Source organism: Zea mays, chromosome 2, assembly GCF_902167145.1.
Source record: "Zea mays cultivar B73 chromosome 2, Zm-B73-REFERENCE-NAM-5.0, whole genome shotgun sequence".
In the NCBI taxonomy this organism is placed as follows: Eukaryota; Viridiplantae; Streptophyta; class Magnoliopsida; order Poales; family Poaceae; genus Zea; species Zea mays.
The window spans coordinates 199,453,810-199,474,682 of record NC_050097.1 but is presented as its reverse complement, the minus strand read 5'-3'; the positions used below and the strand labels follow the sequence as shown (position 1 = coordinate 199,474,682).

General features: G+C 42.4%; 3 protein-coding genes across 4 annotated transcripts; 1 reads left to right on the top strand and 2 right to left on the bottom strand.

Moving 5' to 3' along the window:
* Window positions 1-9: 9 nt before the first annotated feature.
* LOC100275521 (uncharacterized) lies at window positions 10-2,777 on the bottom strand. The gene is made up of 8 exons (NM_001149580.2): window positions 2,608-2,777; window positions 1,930-2,036; window positions 1,681-1,718; window positions 1,507-1,589; window positions 1,286-1,394; window positions 980-993; window positions 764-865; window positions 10-391 (listed from the first exon to the last, which is right to left on the bottom strand). Exons 1-8 carry the CDS (start codon window positions 2,680-2,682, stop codon window positions 278-280), a joined length of 642 nt encoding a protein of 213 aa, NP_001143052.2. The 5' UTR covers window positions 2,683-2,777; the 3' UTR covers window positions 10-277.
* Window positions 2,701-5,430, top strand: LOC100192865 (proteasome subunit beta type). 2 transcript variants are annotated; one of them, XM_008668888.3, is made up of 6 exons: window positions 2,701-2,923; window positions 4,093-4,169; window positions 4,241-4,370; window positions 4,488-4,659; window positions 4,745-4,930; window positions 5,035-5,430. In XM_008668888.3, the coding sequence occupies exons 1-6, from the start codon at window positions 2,790-2,792 to the stop codon at window positions 5,146-5,148; spliced, it is 813 nt and encodes a 270-aa protein (XP_008667110.1). In that variant the 5' UTR covers window positions 2,701-2,789; the 3' UTR covers window positions 5,149-5,430. The 2 variants fall into 2 exon arrangements, with proteins under 2 accessions (XP_008667110.1, NP_001131526.1); NM_001138054.1 differs by having other exon boundaries at window positions 2,860-3,192; window positions 5,035-5,314.
* Window positions 5,431-8,760: 3,330 nt separating this feature from the next.
* Window positions 8,761-13,730, bottom strand: LOC100280382 (uncharacterized). The gene is made up of 4 exons (NM_001361067.1): window positions 13,502-13,730; window positions 11,018-11,553; window positions 9,684-10,592; window positions 8,761-9,324 (listed from the first exon to the last, which is right to left on the bottom strand). The coding sequence occupies exons 1-4, from the start codon at window positions 13,679-13,681 to the stop codon at window positions 9,063-9,065; spliced, it is 1,887 nt and encodes a 628-aa protein (NP_001347996.1). The 5' UTR covers window positions 13,682-13,730; the 3' UTR covers window positions 8,761-9,062.
* Between the last annotated feature and the right edge of the window lie 7,143 nt (window positions 13,731-20,873).

Below are 20,873 nucleotides of genomic sequence, written 5' to 3'. Positions count from 1 at the left end.
TCATTGATAATAGTCATTTCTCAAACCAAACATCTCATAACATATTTTTTTTCATGCGCCGCTCACTTAATTTGATCCTTGTATCAACGAGAACATCACCATGTTTATGAATTACTGCCATACAAAAAATACATTACGCCCATGGCCCTACCGAAGATTACCATGATATTTTGCCTAATTCTGTTTCACCTGAAAATATTTCTTAACTACTAATGAGGTCATAATGATGGAGAAGGCTGGTTATCAATCCTAGTGGCACCACTTATGCGTCATCAGCTTATTGTAAATGAACTGTTGCGTCAAAGCAAAATTCTTTCCCTGGTTCAAATGCTGCCTCAAGCTCTTCATAGCTCTGCTGAACTTTCATATTCTTCGATACAGTCAGGCCCTCCTGTAATATAGCAGTGAGAAACACGTGACCATGTGTTAACCTAAAAATGCCAGGACTGGACATCTGATTGAAAACATGTCTAATCACTGCAGCTTGGTGTTTCCAATGTAAGATAGCTTCTACTAACAAGTTGTTACAAAAATTTGTCATTGGAAAAAACAATAAAACAGTAATTAATCTGACCATAAACCAAAAAAACAGCAATAATAAGATGCTAAATTGAGTCCCCCCCCCCCCCCAAACCAAAAAAAAGGCAATAGAAACTACCCTTGCATAACACCACATAATACCGAACCCCATACAAAAATCCTCAAAAAAGCATAACCAACAATTTTACATTTTAGCTTCAGAGAGTTGTGGAATAACATATACCTTTTGAACATACTCAGCAACCGTGCTACTTATAATTTTCTTGATTGTTTCTTTCTTCACTTTTGATGGCCCGATTAAGTGTAGAGCAACTTCTTTCGGTATCTTCAGCACCACAAAAGAGTAATTACTAATCAGTAAGTTAGAACAACTTCTGCCTATATGCAAATGAGTTCAACTGATATAAACTGAAATGGCTACTTTTGAGTGGGAACTTACGTCTGGAGTTTTCCCTGAATATTTAAGATAGCATCACGTGGAAGACAATGTCAACAAACTTAAACAGTATTAGTTTTCATATGCCAAATTTAAACAACATATAGTATAATATGCAAGCAACCAAATTTAATATCTTATTTACAGCCTAACTGGTATGGCATATTGAACTCAGTATCCTTTAAGTACATCTGAGGTGAATTCAGAATTTGCAGGATGAGAGTACGAATCACATGCACAGTTTTAGGCAATTTAAAATTGTCAAATGATGGACAGAAATCTGGGGTTGTAAAAGTTTTAGAAGTATACCTCCTTTCATTCGTCGAAAGCCGGGAAGGGGTTGAGCGGCGGCAACATTCTTTGTGAAAACTTTCTCAAAGATAGAATCTGTCATTGTGCCAGATACATTTACCTGTAGCTGCATTTGTAAGAAAGGCAATGGAAAGATAAAACCAAGAAGACATTGGTCAAAACTGTTAAGGATTCATTGACACCTTCCACACAGAGATGACCGTGAAATTTTAGCTAACCTTTATCAGACCATCCTCTTGAGCACACACTGAAACAGAGAAGTCACTGAAAGATACTGGCGACTGCATAAGGTTTTCTGTACCTGACAATTCAAATTATTGACTGATGTCAAATACACAAGGATTTTAAGAACATACACAGTTTCAAGGAATTGATAAGAAGAAAAGTCGTACATTGCACCTGAAGCAAACCACAATCTTTATGGTTGGTTCTGCAAGAGAAATTATATAAGCAATTCCAAAGGATTAACTCATTACCATTATGCACTGGACATCAACTCCATGATACGTTGTAGCATAATAGAAATAGATTAGGCAACAATCACTATTTTCGTCATTACAAATCATCCCTAACTATAGTTTTGAGGTAAAAAGAACTGTGTATACCAATAGAAAAAGTAGAAGGCACCAAAAACAACCTACCGTTGTGAAGGTTGTGTGTTTAACAACATTGAACAAGCTACAGATGGTAGCCTATGAGGAAATTGGCATTCAAGTGGCATACCCCTGGCACACATTTGATTGGTTATCTGCAGGACAAACTGCATATTCAGACCGAATTTCTCAAGAGAAGAGCTAAATAAGGAAAAGTAATACTACGAGATGAAAAGTTAGATGATGCAAGGCTAAATTCAGTAATCTTCTCAAACAAAGTGCCATACATAATGAATTTGCAACAACATTTGACTTTCTGAAGTCGGAACATGTTTTAGACTCATATAAGCCTTTCACTAGAGCTCAATAAAATGATATCAGTACCGCTCTCCGAATTTGATTGTACATACCAAAATCTCTGAAACTCAGAACTCAGTTAAAGTCCTCCTTGAGTCATTGTACACACGATCCCACGAGCAAAATGATCACTGAAAAGTGAAGACTGAACCCTAATTTTCTTCCCAAATCCGAGAAGAAACAGGCAGCAAAGTGCCCACCCAAAACTAGACTTTAGCTGTGGACCAGACCAAGATATGGCCAAAATATCTTAGCCTAATCTGAACTATTCTAGCATAACTGCCCAGAAAGTGTTACTGCAACCGAGATTATCCTTGCAAGTTGCAACCACGCAGAGAAGTGAAGCGTCCGATTAAGGGAGTTGCTTACCTTGAAGCTGGGGCTAACGAGGGCCATGGTCGCAGTTCTAGCAAGGGAGCTCCCGACGGGAGTGGATAACTCCATTGAGCTCCGCCTCGGAGGTCGCAGGCTCGCAGCAGCAGCTGAAGCCGCAAACTCCCAGCTCCCCTGGTCCCCACTCCTAGCTCTGAGGGGATCGGACGGTTGACCTGATGTTGTCTCGCTTCTTAATCCATCCTAGCCGTTGGTTTTCATATACTAGCCCACGAGACCCAGCCCAGCCGGCTTGGATCTCAACCCATAGGTGGCGCTCTCCTCTTCGGCTTCGGTTGCAAGAAAGAAAAAGGTCACCTCTTAACACCAGGCCGCCGCCATTGCTGCTCCCTTTGTTCGTTTCTCGGCACCCTCGATCCCGAGCGCGGTTAACCCACGCATCGACCGGCGAACGCCACCGTCTCCCATCGAGATCTCTCCCATCTAGAATACCTCCGTGCTCAGCGTCATGGACGGCTTCTCCAAAACGATCGGCGGCAGTGGCCCTAACGTTCCGGCGGGATCCCACCCCGCGGGCGGGAGCCAGGCGGCGGCAGGGGGAGGCGCGACGCAGCGGACGCAGTAAGTCTGTCGTCTTATGTTGTGGTTCAGATCGCGACTTCTCCTTTGGGTGAAGATTTCGGTGCTTCCGGTCGCGGTTCAGATCGCGGTTCTGCGTTACTTTGCCCCACTTTCTTCGGGCTAAGATTTGAGCAAATTTTGCGGTGGACTGTTAGTTGTTTAGGGTGATTTAACACGGATAGTAAAATTCTCATCTTCCATCGGGTAGGGTTTTTTTGCCCCCCGCGATGAAACCTTTTTGCGAAAAAAAATAGGTTTTTGTTCATTGGGTCCGCGTGGGCTGTTAGGGATTAAGGTTAATGGTTCAATTGTACTGTCCCTAACGTGGGCTGCTAGGGATTAAGGTTAATAATTCAATTGTCAGCCGGGATGCTTCGATGTTGTTTAGCTTGTGGGGATTACACGTTATTGTGCATATGGTTGAGTAGTGGCATTTAACACTAGTTACGAAATAGGTCGGAATAAAATTGGAAGACCCATGGGGTTTTTAAGTGGGTGTGACCATTAGTTTCCCCCCATTTTCCTGTCTCCAGGTATTGATCCAGTGTATGAATTGGCAAACAAGAGCTACTGTTATGACAATAACATCATTTAAATTAGAATTGAACTTAATTTACTTGGTCTGTATGCTTTTACGGAAAGTGTACAACCAGATTTTTACCGTATGCTATGTCCGAAGTGTACAACCGGAGTGTAGTCTTTGTCTACCTTTGTGTTGGCCTCTCTGCTAAAGCAACATGGAATTGTTTGCTTGATTTTTTTTTTCAGGATGGTTTCCAAGCTTCTTGTAGTGTGGCACTTCTATTCAACTCATCTATAGTTCTATTATTTTGATGCTTTCACTTTTGATAAGTTTATCGGTTCACATGATTTCCTCCTGTCATTGTCTCACATCAACAGGTATCCGTATGTGACTGGTACTTCAGTCATTGCCTTGAAATACAAGGATGGTGTGATCATGGCATGTGACACTGGAGGTTGGTCCCAGTTCCTCTGCACAGATAGATGCCATCTCGATGGGGAACCTAGTCTCATCTTCTCTTTGCAGCATCCTATGGATCAACTTTGAGATACAAGAGTGTGGAACGCATTAAGGCTGTTGGCAAGCATAGCATCATTGGAGCAAGCGGAGAGTTCAGCGATTTCCAGGAGATCCTGCGCTATCTGGATGAACTAACGTAAGTTTCATCACTGACAAGCCAATATGGAACTTCACAATGATTATATGGTGAACTCATGCCTCTTTTTCTAATGCTAGGAAAAAATTAAACTCTTCGTTTTCCCTTTCTTTTCAGTCTTTCTGATCATATGTGGGATGATGGAAATTCTCTGGGCCCCAAAGAGATCCACAGTTATTTGACAAGAGTGATGTACAACAGACGCAACAAGTTTGATCCTCTCTGGAACTCACTTGTACTTGGTGGAGTGAAAAAGGGTCCAAAGGGTGATGAGAAGTATCTTGGCATGGTAGGGTCTTCTTTCAAATGATAGTACCACTTGCTTGTCGGTGTTGGTCTGTCAACATCCTATGCCTAATTCTTGGCCTGTGCAGGTTAATATGATTGGTACCCACTTCGAGGAAAACCATGTCGCAACTGGATTTGCAAATCATCTGGCGATCCCGATACTCCGTGCTGAATGGCGCGAGGATATGACTTTTGAAGAAGCTGTTAAGCTGGTTGAGAAGTGCTTGCTGGTCTTGCTGTACCGTGACAGGTCATCTATCAACAAATTCCAGGTATGAACCTATTGATCTTCGTTACAGATTGCTCTAACCAGTAAACATTCAACAAAGGTTCATTTTATGATTACAGATTTATCTAATCTGTGGTTAAATTACAGATTGCCAAGATCACAACTGAAGGATCAACCATCTACCCACCATATTCCTTGAAGACCTACTGGGGCTTCTCTCACTTTGAAAACCCAGCCCAGGGCGCTGTGGGATCATGGTAGATTTATGCGCCGCGCACGCCGCATATCATGCCATGAACTTAGGCGAAACCAATCTGTGCTGCTGAAATCGAACACTTATGAACGTTTGTTCTGAACATCACTGGAACTCTGCATTTGCTTGTATGACATGCTTATGGTTCAGCGAGTTTAATTCCAACGTTTGATCACATGTTGTGAATGTGGAAAATGGATTGTGCGATTGCGACCTCAGATGCCGTTGTTGATTGTACTATGTTGAAAACTTGAAATGCTAAATTAGTATAGGTAGGTGACCTTTGCCTTGTTGTCGTTGCGTGAACTCTGATTTCTACGGTTTCTTGCGTTTGCTTTATGATTCATGCTAGTGTTAATGCCCTCTGCGAGTGATGGGATCTTGGTAGTCTGTAGTAGATGCACAAACTGTGTTGGCAAAACTTTCCATGTACGGATCTAGGAGGGAGGTTCTCCGTCAGTTAAAGATTCCAATTTTTGACGGAAAGCGATACCATCAGGTGCCAAAACTACTGCTACGATGAGAAAGCGCAATGAGAAATCAACAAAGGGTACAAGGCATGAAGACAGAATCCTGAGGTACAACAAATGTTGAGGAATGTACATGACAAATCTACGAAGGGTGCACTTGCTGTATCATTCATGGTAAAACTGTGTCACTGACACGAGAGCATTAGGCAGATTTGTTACAAGGCATGGAACGGCCCAAGATTAACCACTACTATTCTTTCGTTACAAAGAGGCTGTACAACAAAAAAAAAGAAGAAGAATCCGGAGTTAAAAATTGTTGCTGCTCTCAACGAATGTCGACAAATACCTAACTACTAACTGCCTACGATCCTCGTTGCTTTCTTTACTTGACAACTCTATTGCTCAGCCTCTCGAGCTGCGGCACGCCGTAGCTTGCAGTGAGTTCCATGAATCGTTGCTTTAGGACTTCTAGCTGTCCTAGCAAGTCGCCAGTAGCCACGGTAGTGGCAATTTGACCGTTCTCAGACTCCGTGGGTTCAGGGCTTCTTTCGTTGTACCATTTGACTGCTTCTAATTATTGTAATTTAGATACAAACTAATTAAGTTAATATATTAGTATAGGTGATATATTTATATTTTATCCTAAATCATATTGAGGAGATAGTTATACACTACAATCCGGTTAGGAATAATTTCAGGCTACGTTTCCGTATGAACCGAACAGACCCATAGTATAGTGCCTGTCAAGTCACAAGTTTCTACTTACTCCCTCCAGCCATAGTGCATAAACCTTATGGAAAGCTTTCAGGTAAATGCTGTCTCCAGCAACGTTCTCTAAATTTTATTTTTAAAGGAATATTATATGTTCTTTACAACACACTTTAAAAGATTCCGTCATCTATATTTTCACATCTCCAACAACTTACCCTAAATTTCATCTCAGTCTTATCCTCTATATTTTTCCTAACCATATTAACGAAAATTCATTGATTTTTCGTATCGGCTCAAATAAATAAACTTTTAGCATTTTACAAATTATTATTTTGAGCGAACGAAAAAAACAATACTGAAAATAACAATACAATCAGGAGGGGGCATGGGCTGATTTCTTGGATGAGAAATTGAAATTCACGTGGAAGACAGAATCCTTCCTTGTCTTTGTTGGGAGTCCTATCATCATTGTTACAGTATTATGCACAGACTGAGCGAGTGGAGAGGGAGCCGCCACATTAGCGGACGCTGGCGACTGGCGTCGTCCCCTGCTTGAGCCTTGAGGCTGTCCGCAGCTGCGACTGTAAACATCAACTGTAAATTTTTACAGCTCTTATCCATGCTGCAGCGGTGAACTGCAACAGGAACCGTAAAAAAATTACAGCTCTCGGGAACTTCACAGCTAGGCAGCTAGCGCACCTTCTACTGTCAGTTAGGTGCGGCGAGGAAAGAGGTGAAAATAAATAATAAAATATGTGGTAGTTGGTATAGGGTAAATATTTAGAGTGAATATGACCGTGGAGTATTATGAGAGTAGATAATCTTGCTGACTAAAATGAAATATTTCTTTTAAAGTAGAAATGTAGGGTTCTATGAGTGCGGATAGCATCCTTACTGGAGCATTTAACGCGTGTTGATGGAGGAACAAAAGAGGCAAGTGCACACTAAATATAGCAAAGAGATGCATGTAACGAACCTCGTTGGAAAGAGCAGGAACGCCTTGTAGGTAAAAAACCTAGTACATGTCACAAGTTGTCGCGTGTACGGTATACTGCAACATCCTAAAATAGTCTGCAGTGTACCCGTCGGGTAGTATTATTTCATACATGTACCCATAAAAAAATTATACCCGTCGGGTTATCCATATATGTTCGCGAGTATAAAATCTTACTCATACCCGTACCCATACGGGTATTTTTATCCGACGGGTAACCCGTACCCGCTAAAAAAGTATTAAATTCTAATATACCAATCACTCAAAATATTAAATAAACATACAAAAACAACTTCAACTTCACATATAACAAATCATATGATTACATAACTTGGTATCTACACAAATGATAGCTAGAGAAGGGTTTTATTTTAGCTAAGATGGGCTCTATTATATGGTTATAGTGGTATTGATACGGGTATATTTACCTATGGGTAGACGGGTATGAGTAGTACCAACCCGTATACGTCTATCCGACGGGTAGAGGTTTTTACCCATTAACATACCCGCAGGTAGAGAAATCATACAGTACCCGCCTTCATATCGGGTAAAACCCATTAGGTATTCGGGTTTCAGGTACCCATCGTCTTCTACAGCGTGCCTCCAACGAAGGTGCAGGAGCATTGAGGTAGTGGCTGACCCAGCGGAATCTGGCCAAATCACAAAACATCAACCAAATAATGCGTCTTATTAAGGAGTTGTTTGGTTTGCTGCTTTATTTGCCACCAGACATGTTTAATCGGCTTAGGTATATATTTGGTTTGTAGCAACAATTATGGCAAGCTTTTTTCTCCTACAGTATATGACTCGTCAATCATTAGTAAAAGTGAGACAAAGTTTTCTTAGACCTGCTAAGATGTAGCGAAAAATTTAAGTGTATAACCTTAAGCAATTGTGGCATAAAATATATAGCAGTTTTTAGCACCTTAGGCCGTCTGCAACAGTTTATCCAAAACAATGTTTTGCATTATAGATTGTACTGTTCACAGAGTGAAGTTTGAATATAGATATAAGGATCAGTAATGTGCTAGAGATAGCCTTATACACACATCCAAACATGCCCTAAAGCTTGCTGATGAGTGTACTGCCATGGAAACTCTAGCATGTGCGGACGTCGGAGCCCAAGCAGCGGCTCTAGGTCAACCAGTGCGTTAGGGCTGTCTGAAAGTAAGAGGATTAGAATGGATTAAAGTGGCTAAAATCTTTTTGCTATTACTAAATTGCAAAATATTTTAGCCCCTTTAATCCCCTTCTCCCCGAGGACCGCTAGGAGGAACAGAATCGCAACATTTGAGATTAGTTTGAAAACTCAAATCAAATCCTCTTGAGACCCCTAATTTTTTTCAGGGTGAACAATCCACGAGGATATTATTTAAATAAGACATTTAATTCTTTGTGAAAGCCTTTCCTAGCCTGGGGTAAATTTTCTAACAGCACCGTAAAGTATTAAACCCTTTCACTATGTTTGCAGAATTAGCATAGAGTCAAGTCTCAGACAAGGATGGTACTCGATCCCTAAAATTTGGTATACATGTTTTGGCAACTTAGTGGTCGATCCCCATACATACTTAACCTCAGGCCTCTGTCCCATCATGAAAAACACAAGACCACTTGGCTTGCAGACTTGTGGTGGTTATTGATAGTACCGAGGTGACCCTATGAGCAACAACAACTTTTCTTAATCATGTGTCACATTCAATAATTCAGGCGCAATTGTGAGTCCTTGCCACTTTATACATCCAACTGATCATTCGTCGTCGTTGTCGTCGTCATTTGCACCTTGATGATTGTCACCATAGTCGACCCATGGGAGCAGTGATTCAAGGAAGACTACTGCAGGATTACGCCCAGCGACTTCACGAGGAGCACGGAGTCTCTCGGGTCCAGCTTCTTGTTCAACAGGTGGCATCTCATGCAACATTCCTGGACCGACCATAAATGGTCGCAGTTCTTCTGGTGGGAGCGACGGCGTTGTGTCAGTGAAGTCTGAAACAAGCAGATGAGAGTACCTGCAAGGTAGGGGGCAAACTCAGGAACTCATACCTCTACTCAGAATGTAGTCTGGGATGATTTCTAAAAACATTATAGTATACCATAATACACAGTCAAGGGAGCATCACTGAAACTAGAAAGGTTATAGGTACCACAATTTGCTAAACTCCGCAGATGCAAAGCTACTGCTAAGTTGCGATAGCATAGCTATGTTAGATCAACCCTGTATTTTCCATTTAACCTTTCAAACTGTAGGCAAAACCAACAACTCATGTCGCTACCAAAGAATCATAAGCAATGCAAAGCTATGCAAACAAAGGGCATAATCGATAAGAACAGTTAACTCTGACTTTGCACAGAGTTCAGAGGAACTTACTCATTCTTGTCTGACGAGAATGCTTCTTTTCTAACACAAGCCCAGTCCAGGGCTTCTCTGTTATCCTGCTTTAGTGATTCAATCACCAAAAGAGCAGCCTCTTTCAGCAAGTTCTGCAGTTCTGGGAATCTCCACATGATATAATGGCGTTCCACATATATATTGATCATATGCTCAAGTGAAGGGCTTCCCGGTTTTGCTGATCCAAAGAATACATTTCTGAGTATTTGGGTCCATGATGAGTCTTTCAGAGGAGCCTTGTCAACTATCTTGCGAAGCACCATAGGATGAAGCATCAGAGCTTGCTTCATGAGATCAAGAGATGTTGATTTGTCAGCATCATCAGAACCCTCTGACGCTGCATCACACTCAAGGTAAAACCGTGCAGTAGCAAGAGAAAATGAGAAATTCGGAAATAACCACAAGGAGTTATCACACTGGTACTCTTCTGCAAATTGCTCCAGCCATTTGTACTGTTGTGATCTTAGAGCAAAGTAATCAATGCAAAATAGAGAACCCTTTGGATCATCGAAGTCCAGTGACAACAGAAACTTGCAGACCTCTAAAGCAGACCGATGGCAGCCACGCCTATCCAGATTTTTCATGTGACTAAAGAGTGCTGTAAACAGTGGCTTATTTGTGTCATGGTTGAATTTCAACTGATAGTTGCCCTGAAGTGGGCTAAATAAAGGATGCCAAGCACACTCCAATGCAAATAGGCATTTCTCCACTGCATCTGCTGATGATTGATGCTCTCCAGAATATTTGAAAAGCTCAGCAAATGTCAACAGTGATTCTGGATGATATGGATATTTCCCTAATATAGCTGCAATAGCATTGAGATCATTTGCTGCTTTGGCGGCTTCAAATAATTCCTGCACATGGCTGACTGAAGGGTCATATGTGTACCTGCAAACAATTAAGAGCTGTTATTAAGAAGGTAAAATCATATGGAACTAATAAGCTAAGACTTCTTCCAGATTCACACAGACCTTCGGAATTGCATTCTGCTATGCCTTAAGATGTTCTACAAATACTACTACCTCTGTTCTTAAATATATGACACCGTTGACTTTTAAAAAAAACTTTGACCACTCATCTTATTCAAAAAAAAGCATGAATTATAATTTATTTTGTTATGATTTGTTTTATCACTTAAGATTGTTTGAGCATGACTTGAAATTTTATATTTTTGAATAAATATTTTGAATAAGACGAGTGGTCAAAGTTTTCAAAAAAATCAACAGTGTCGTATATTTAAGAACGGAGGGAGTACAATGATATGCCGGTGTCAAACAAATATTAGACACCAGAACAGATAAGAATGACCTCACCTGAAGTAATTCAAACCATTCTTCATCTCAAGAAGATCCATTGTTATTGACTTATCCCATGGTGGCCAGTAGCTAGGTGGAGACACAAGAAGAGTTTTTCTTGGATTATGGGCAACACGCCTAGCACCACGTACTTGCCTTGAACTGCTTGGCATACTCCGTTGATTTTCAAATGAATCCACTACCTTTGATCCAAAAATGCGCCTCATCTCATTTTCACCCTTTAGATGTTTTGGGTCTATTGCAAGAACAGAGGATGCCACATGAGTAGCTTCATTTGTCTCAAATTCCTTTCCAGCTGCCCTGTCACTCTGATGAGCTCTTTGTTGTATTGGATTCTTTTCAATACATAAGTCTTCCAGAATTGACTCCAACGACTGTGCATCCTTTGCCTTTGTTGATGACGGCTCCGCCTTGCTCTTTTTTTTCTTTTTCTTGGATTTTTTGTTTGTTTCGGGAACAGCGTTCGCTTTCTTTTGCACAGAATGTCTCTGTTCTGTATAGCTCACAGCTTGAATTATTTCTGTTTCATCTTCCTGTAGCAAAACAAAAACAGAACATTGACATCAAAGTCTGATTGACACAAGGAGCGAAAGGTCCTCTACTCCTCTAGCTGAGTTAGTTAGGTGGTCCGAGTAGCACTCCACAGATCATGAGTTTCGACTCCCCATGAGAGCGAATTTTCAGGCTGTGGTTTAAAAAATCACCTCGTTTGTCCCACGCCAAAACACAAGTCTAAGGCCAGGTCCAGGTCGCGGTTGTTTCACACATGGGCTACGGTGTCGCTGTGTATGAGTGGGGCAGGGGTTCAGGGGTTTTCTTAACCTGCGTGAGGACTTCTTAATATAATACCCGAGGGCTGTCTTACCCCTTGCAGGTCGAGTTTTTTTTTTGATTGACACAAGGATCTATTTAACCCTGGTGAGCACAGTACCATGAAAGCTAAGCTACGATATAAAGCAATGAGGCAATGTCACATCATGAAAACTGGGTCCAAGATTTCAAAACCATTGTTATTTTTGTTTCTTACACTTTTAAGATCACAATGACAAGAAAATACACGCCATAACCTGCAATACATAAATCCATACTTTAGCAGGAAACTTCTTTCTACGTGTAACTTTTCCATAGACATGTTTACCTTCTGCTTCTATAGAAAGCATTGACAGTTCACAGGAAGAGCCGGAGATACCAGCTTAACCAGACATCTACTTTTTATGCATACTTATTCATTTCCTAATTTGCAGAAGAACATGACACTTAATCCAACTCTTAAGAAACAAAACAAACCTCAGATTCCATCCAGCAACCTGCTCGATGCTAAAAGGTAGACAAGAAGCAGCTCCAATGAGGCTGAGAAAGTCATCGCCACAGTGCAAAAACAATAGACTGCTAATGGTTCTAAATATTACCACAGTACAATATTGAGGCTTTCCAGATTCTTTTCTGGAGTTATATTAGTATATAGTATATACTGTTGAATAATCCTTGTGCATGATAGTTAGTTAGCCCTTTGATTTTTCTGTCATTTGTTTTAGACTGTATGCGTGTGTATAGCTGCAGCTGTTGGCTGTACATGAGTAGAGCCCAAGTGTGATGTTTTGTGCAGTCTGGAGGGCGTCACCTGTCGTGCCCAAGATGCTTGTGATGGCATGCATCAAGGAGCGCCATGGCAAGTTTGTAGGATCTTGTAATCACTTCACATATACATGAATGATGAAGAGTCCAAAAAAAATCTGCTTGGATAGCACAAAAAACAACCAAGTGTGTCCATTACAAGGTTATTAAAACGATAAAACGTTGGAACGCTCATGAGTGAAATTTTGACTTTTAAACGTTTAAACTTTGTTTAAACGTAGTTTTAAACAACATAGGGAAAATACCAATACATCATAATTTCATACAATAATATGAAGTTAAGTACCAAAACAGAGAGGTTAGTGGCTTACCAAAACTTCACCCATGAGCTGGATTGAACCCCAAAAGTAACTAATAGACTGGGCCCAAAAGTAGCTAATGGTCTAAAATGCATAAAACACTGTGTTTTACAGTTTAGAACGCCAAAACGCTGAAACGTGGTTTCAACCTCTAATTAGAGTTTTGACGTTTAAACGTAGTTTTAATAACACTGGTCCATTCTCGCGTGTGTGGGTGTGTTCACCAGTGAGTTATATGTATTCTGTGAACTGAGGTGCTGCTCTCAAGAGTCTGTGAGGGACGTCTCTCCGGTGAGCATCTAACATATACATCCCCCAATCAACTATATACACATTTTCCCTTTCCTCATTCCCCAACACTGAAATCAAAATCGTAAAGTTCCCATTGGATGACCTTCTCTGTCTACACCTAACAATTTTACCATTGCCATACAATAACTCTCGGACACTACGAGATCAGCACACTGGGGGCAAATTACTGTGCTCCTGCTACAACCTAACAACTATGAACCCTAACGAGATGATCATAATACCGGGAGGTACGCACCTTTTCATCTTCTTCGCCGCCGTCGCCGTTTCCGTCGTCGAGGAGATCGAAGAGGTTCCGCGCGGAGGACCGCGGAGGAGAAGCCTCCTCCTCCACCGACTGGTCGTCGTCGGCGACGTCGGTGTCCTGCGGGGTGGCCTCACGCTCCTGGAGGACTCGCCGGAGCAACCTGGCGGACATGCCGACGGCGAGCTGGGGCGCTGGTTAGGGTTCGGGATTGTGCTTGGACGTTCAGGCGAGAGAATTTTCAGATGGAGGTTGCCGATGAGTTTTTGGCCTTTTCCGACCCAAGGGAGCCAGGACGACTTCAGAAATGTATTGATGGCCCAAACGAAGAGAGCTTGTCAATGCCAATTTTTCTAAAACTACTGACTCACGACATATAAAAAAATATTGAATGATACAATAACATAGTGACCAATTTTTATTTAAATATCCTCCAAGTAATAATTCGGAGGACATATCATATACACATGAACATTTGGTGTACATGTGTTGCACGTAAACTAACAAAGTTCACAAAAAATTGATAAAACATCATACATATTCTTTCCACCCTACACTTATTATATACAAAATTTCAAATTCAAATTTGTTATGCTTTAGTTGTAACAAAAAAATAGAAAATTTTAGACAATTTTCTAATTTGAACTTGTCAAAAAAATATTACTCTTTATGTATTTCGAGTTTTAATTTGAAATTTGTATATGATTGGAGTAGGGCGGAAAGAATATATATGAATTTTTTTATTTTTTTATACCCTTTGTTAGTTCATGTGCACCAAATGTTCATGTGCACAATGTATGTTCTCATAATTTGGACTATAAGTTTTTAAGAAAAACTCTAGAGTATACTTTAAATCATTTAAATTAACAACGAGAATAAGAATAAGCCACGAGGGTGAGTTATATATGAGACACGAATAGCAAAGATTTGAAATACGATTTTTATAGTTATGAAGAACTATGATATTTATGAGGGATAAATTAGAAACCTCAAAATGTATTTTTAAAACTATTGTCTCTAATTTCCATATGATTAGAACATATGTGATAAATAAATTATTTAGATATGCAACTAAGGTTTTACTAGGCATGTTGATATCTTTTAGCATAAATGAGTTATAGAACTTAAGTTCCAATATTATCACTAGCCTATCAAACTGAGTTAGCAATATAAAACATAAAACCTAAGTACATAATATAATATAAATGTGGAAGCTAAAGGTGCTAGAGATACAAACTTATATTGACAACTTTAGTATTTTTTTTATAGAGGTATTGAGAATATGATCGTTTTCCCTTGTGCTCGTTAGGACACCTCATAAGAGTCAAACTTCTAGTGAAGTAATTTTGTGGATATTCCGGAGTCTTTCCATATGCAAATGGGTCCTCAAGATAGCCTTTTTCGGACCACTCTCCATCGTATTCGTTATCGAGCTTTATGGGCCTTATTCGCTTCAGTACACTGTGTAGGGCACACACAAAATGGTTGGTGTAATTTTACAAAACTACATGTCTCTCTGGTGTATAACAACGATATGCATAAAGCACCAAGTGAGCAAGAGGTATACATAACATCATTGACACTAGGCCTAACCTAGTACAAGAGCTTTTAATGTTGGTGTACCTAGCCTAAGCACTTTGTAAAGCATATACACTAATCACAAAGTGATATTTAAGTATCACTAGTCAAGTGTCTGTGTGTTGCGACGGCAAAATATTCGACAAAATATTAGTGCACAATGATTACATAAAAGATATCACATATTATCGATCTCAATCTTATAAATTATCCGGCGACAAGCAATATAAACTTCCAGGGGAGGTCTCGGGGAGGCGGCGTGGAGAGGGAGGTTGGGGACGAAGATGGTGTGGGTCCGAAGGGAGGCGGGACAGAGAAGTACGTAGGACAGTGGGTTGATTCGTAAAATTTCAGGGGTATTTGTAAAAGTAACCCATATTATTGGCAGCTTTGGTTATATCAACAACTATCCAAATTAATGCTTTTATTTATCTGAATATTTTAGTAATATAAAATGATGAATACATTCGTAGCAAATACATGTTAGCAACATGAAATATTTTGTGGTTCACATAGGAGCAGGAGATAACCTCAACCAAAATGTCATGTGTTTCTATTTTCTAACCAGCAGGAGCTTTATACATCACAAACAAAATATTGCATAAATGAATTTCTATCAAAATGATAAGGAGTATCACTAAGTCTATGTAACAAATAGCATCATGTGTTAAATTCACCACTTACTATAACTTTTTTGTCGAAGAAATAATTGAGACTAGCATCAAGCCATAGAAAATTGTAGTAAAAAAATGATGCTCCTTCAAAAAAATAAAGCAAGAAAAAACATAGGGAAAAACAAAAATATCTGGATAGCAATAAATAGAAAATATCTATGCACATATAGCTTCACCACCAGATAGATGTATAGCCACAGTTAGCAAGGTGCTAGAACCAATTTCATGTCAAAATAGAAGGTGCCACAATCACGTTTAGGTTAGATGGAGACTCACCAGATGATATGATGTGAGGCGGAGGGGCTCAAAATGGTATGTGGTGAGCCGCATGGTCTCAAGAACAAGATGTTGGAAGTGATGTTGCTCCAGCTCGTGGCTATCATGGGACGAGGTGCATAAGGCTGGCAGGACGGAGGTTGGGAACACAGACGAGCGAGGATGGCGGACGCGATAAGGTTAGCACATGAAGCGTCACAATCCTTTGGGACTCAAATGTGAAACAATTACTAGTCCCACGACTCATTTAATAGGTTTGAACTCTGCGCACAGGGATACACTTTACCCACTAGTCCGGCTATGCGGTCTCATGGCCAATGAGACCCGAATCCGAATCTCTTTCCTTCTCTGCACGTCCTTACCTTAATGGTTATACCGGAAGGAGTCAGGCCACCGCCATGTCCAAACCGGACAAAACATTCCCCACATTATCCTCTCGGTGCTCCCCATCCAACATAACCCTGGGGTTTGGACCGTACGAGTTCAGATTGAGTGACTGCCCATCCAGTCTCGAGTGGTTGTACATGTCATGAGTACAGGTAGTGAAGGATGACAAACCGGTCCTTATATGAGGGGACAATCCTTCTGCTCACACCTAACCCGGCTGAGCCAACACCTGAGGCCCTCATTTTGTACTCAAAAGATATTCACACTTTTTTTTGAAAACATTATTCATTAAAAACACCACCCTTTTTTCATCCCACGTTTTGTACTCAAAAGATATTCTTTAATGCGGGCTATCTCTCTTCTCACCATGCAAAGGACCCAATCCCTTATTCTCGGCTTAGGTAGTGGTAGAAAGAGTAGGTAATTTATGCATCAAGGGAAGAATGGACTTGCCTTCGTCGAAGCTCTCCTGGCACGAAAGGTCTATTTCGGAGAGGCCGGGTTCCTGCCCTTCTTCCGGGGTTACAATTTTCGGAGGATCGGGTCCCTCTCCTCTTAGCAAAAGTAGGCAATGAAAAATACATCAACCATGGTGGCTTAGTGATGTGTGCCAAATTTTAAACATTTTTATTTTATGCCATATAAAATTATTTGGACTATTTTTGGTGCATAAAATATCAACATAAAAACATTTATGGGAAAATGGGAAAAAGAAATGGGAAAAAGAAAAGGAAAAGGATTTCCTTGCTAACTGGGCCCAGGGGGATTTTGGCCCAGCCTGGGGCGCGCGCGCACGGCCACGCGGGCAGGCGGCCCAGCTCAGCCCGCCAGCGGGAGTGGCGCGGCGGGGATGGTGCCGTGGGCGTGGGCCCACGTGCCAGCAAGGGGGAGAAGAATGGCGTTAGGGGGTGACGGAGGGGTCAGCCGAGAGGAAAACTGGCCGCCGGATTTCGACGGTGGTTCTTCGCCGGTGACCCGGTTCGTGGCGGTCGAGGAGGTGGCGAAGCACGGGTGGGGATAGGGGGTCATGGTGGAGGGGTCAATTTGGTCGGTGGGGGCTTAGAACGGTCGGTCCGTGGTGAGGTGGCGGGCGCCCGCGGCGGTGAGGTCGCCGGTGATGCCCACGAGTGTAATAGGTGAAGGGAAAGGGTGCGCCGTGTTTGTGATGGAGCGGTGAACCTTGCGAGCCAAACCAATTGAACTCTAGGCTACTAGAGAAGGGAGGGAGGGCTCACCGGAGCGGAGGAAGAGGGCGGCGCGCTGGCTGGATTGAGCTCGGGGAAGGGAAGAGAGGTGGCCGAAGCTGGTGTGAAGGAAGCTGGAGCTCGGGCGGTCCCTTTTATAGGCGACCGGGGAGGGGGAGGGGGAGAGGAGAGGTGGCAAGCACTGGTGATGCTTGTCGTGGCGGCGATGATGGTGCATAGTGGTGGCGACGGGATGGCTTGGGCAGACGGGGTGACGGGATGGCTCGGGGCAGGCGCAAGGTGCCAATTCGGCTGGTGGGCGAGCAATGGCGAGGGGATGTGGCGGAGCGGTGGCCGGCGGTGATCGCATCGATAGCCGATCACGGGCGAGAGAGAGAGCTGACAGGCGAGGCCCGTCCGCTAGAGAGAGGGCGATCGTGAAACACATTGTGGATATTTGAATCTGAATTGTCTCTTCTTCTGAATTTGAATTGTCTATTCTTCGATGTGACTCTCTAGTACTTTCAGGCATTTGCGGAGCTGAGATACATGAAACACATTGTGGATATTTGACATGGATTCTGGTAATTGAAGGCGGTAGGCTGCGGGCCCTATTCTGCCGATGATAGGATAGGGGCCAATGAATCGCGGAGCTAGCTTCCCTTTCACTTGAAACCTTTTGACCCCGCGCATTAGGGAGACCTTGAGGTAGACGAAGTCTCCTTCCTCGAAACTGAGTTCTCTCCTTCTGTTGTCTGTGTAACTCTTCTGCCGACTCTGAGCTTCGAGTAATCTTTTGCGGATTAGGGCAACTTTCTCTTCTGCCTCGTCAATGAAGGTAGGCCCTTCTAGTGTCTTTTCCCCTACGTTGGACCACATCAGAGGGGTCTGGCACTTCCGCCCATACAAGGCTTCAAACGGTGACATCTTGATACTGGCCTGGTAGCTGTTGTTATAAGAAAACTCTGCATACGGCAAACTGGACTCCCAACTCTTGTCAAAGGTCAACACACAAGCTCTCAATAAATCCTCGAGGACTTTGTTGACTCTTTCTGTCTGACCATCTGACTAGGGGTGATAGGCGATGCTGAAGTCTAGCTTGGTGCCCATAGCTTGCTGAAGACTCATCTAGAATTTTGAGGTGAACTGTGTTCCCCTGTCTGACACTATCTTCCGTGGAATACCATGGAGTCTGACGATTTCTTTAAGATATATTCGGGCAAGGGTGGCTCCTTTGAAGGTAGTTTTTACTGGAATGAAGTGAGCTACCTTGGTAAGACGATCATAGAATCATTCTCTTTTTGGGTCCGAGGCAGTCCGATTACGAAATCCATGCCTATTTCTTCCCACTTCCATTTGGGCACTAGGAGAGGTTGTAGTAGACCTGCAGGCTTCTGATGTTCTGCTTTAGTTTGCTGGCAAGTGTCACACCAGGCCACATACTGAGTTATCTCCTTTTTCATCCCTCTCCACCAGTATCTGGTCTTGAGGTCTAGGTACATCTTGGTGGTCCCTGGGTGGACATAGTAGGCTGAGTTGTGGGCTTCGTCGAGAAGGATACCTCGTGCATCTCCTTTCGGCACACACAAACAGTCCTTGAACCAGAGGGTTCCTTCTTCATCTGTCTTGAGGTCCGGGAGTTGTTCTTTACGAGCTCTCCCTGCAAGACTTGTCGTCTCGGTGTCCAGGCGCTGAGCCTTGCGTATGAGATCTTCTAGCATCGACTTAACTTCTAGGCTGCCACTGTCCCCTAAGCAAGCATTCAGCTGGGCTGATTCTCTCTTCCAGTCTTCTAAAAAGGTAGTTGCTTTCTTCCCCTAAGACAACCACAAATAGATCAACATAAGAGACACACGATTTTATCTCGTGGTTCGGCCAAGTAACACTTGCCTACTTCCATGTTGTGGCGTCCCAATGGACGAGGGTTGCACTCAACCCCTTTCAAGTGATCCAATGATCAACTTGAATACCACGGTTTTTCTTTGCTTATCTCTTTTTCCCGTTTGCGAGGAATCTCCACAAGTTGGAGTCTCTCGCCCTTACAACAAAGATCACAATGAAAGCACGGAGTAAGGTTGGGAAGAGCAACGCACACTAGAATTAAATCCACACCGCAAACACGCACACAAGTGAGAAAATGAGCACACAAAACATGTGGGGAGTTTACAACTCGAAAAGTGCTCCAATCTCAAGAACGATGAACGATTGCGTGAAAGTGAGGACTAGAAGTCTTAGAATGCTTAGAGTGTGCTTAGATGACTCCTCCATGCGCCTAGAGGTCCCTTTTATAGCCCCAAGGCAGCTAGGAGCCGTTGGAGGCCAACAAGGAAGGCCAAAGTTGCCTTATGTCGGGTGGTGCACCGGACAGTCCGGTGCACCACCGGACAGTCATTGTAGCATGTCCGGTGCGGATCTCCTTCCTAATTTGGCGCAGCCGACCGTTGTAGATTTGTGGCAGTTGGCGCACCGGACAGTCCGGTGCCCCTTGCCGACCGTTGGCGCGGGCCACGCGTCGCCCGCGGATTACGCGGCCGACCGTTGCGCTGGCGGCCGTTGGCTCACAGGACAGTCCGGTGAATTATAGTCGTATGCCGCCAAATTCTCCCAAGAGCGGACAGTTCACCGGAAGCGAGCCTGGTGCACCGGACACTGTATGGTGCACCACCGGACAGTCCGGTGTGCCAGACTAAGCTGAGTATTGGCTGCTCAGAGCCAAGTCCTTTTCTCCTTATCTTTTCTCTATTTCTAGCACTTAGACAAAATATATTAGTACTTAAAAACTATGTACTAAGTCTAGAAACATACCTTCTCTTTGATTTGCACTTTTCTTCTTCATTTAGCACATAAGAACTTATTTAAATGTGTTGAGCACTTAATCACCAAAACATAATAGAAATTGCCGAAGGGCACATTTCCCTTTCAATCTCCCCATTTTTGGTGATTTATGCCAACACATCAAAAGCAACTAAAAGAAGTGCAACATTGATGCAAATAAGGACCAAATTGTTTTTGACTCTAATTTGGTATATTTGGATCATTCTTTGCCACCACTTGGTTTGTTTTTGCAAATCAAATTCATTTCCTATCTCTAAGTCAACCTCACTTGTTTGGGCGTAAAGAGAGATATTCCAAAAGTGAAATTGATCAAGATCCAAAAACTCTCTCATTTTCCCATAATCATAAAATCTCCCCACAAGAGACCAAATTTTGCAATAAGAGTATTTTGACAAATCAAAAGTTCTAACTCTATTGTTTTCAAAAATTCTC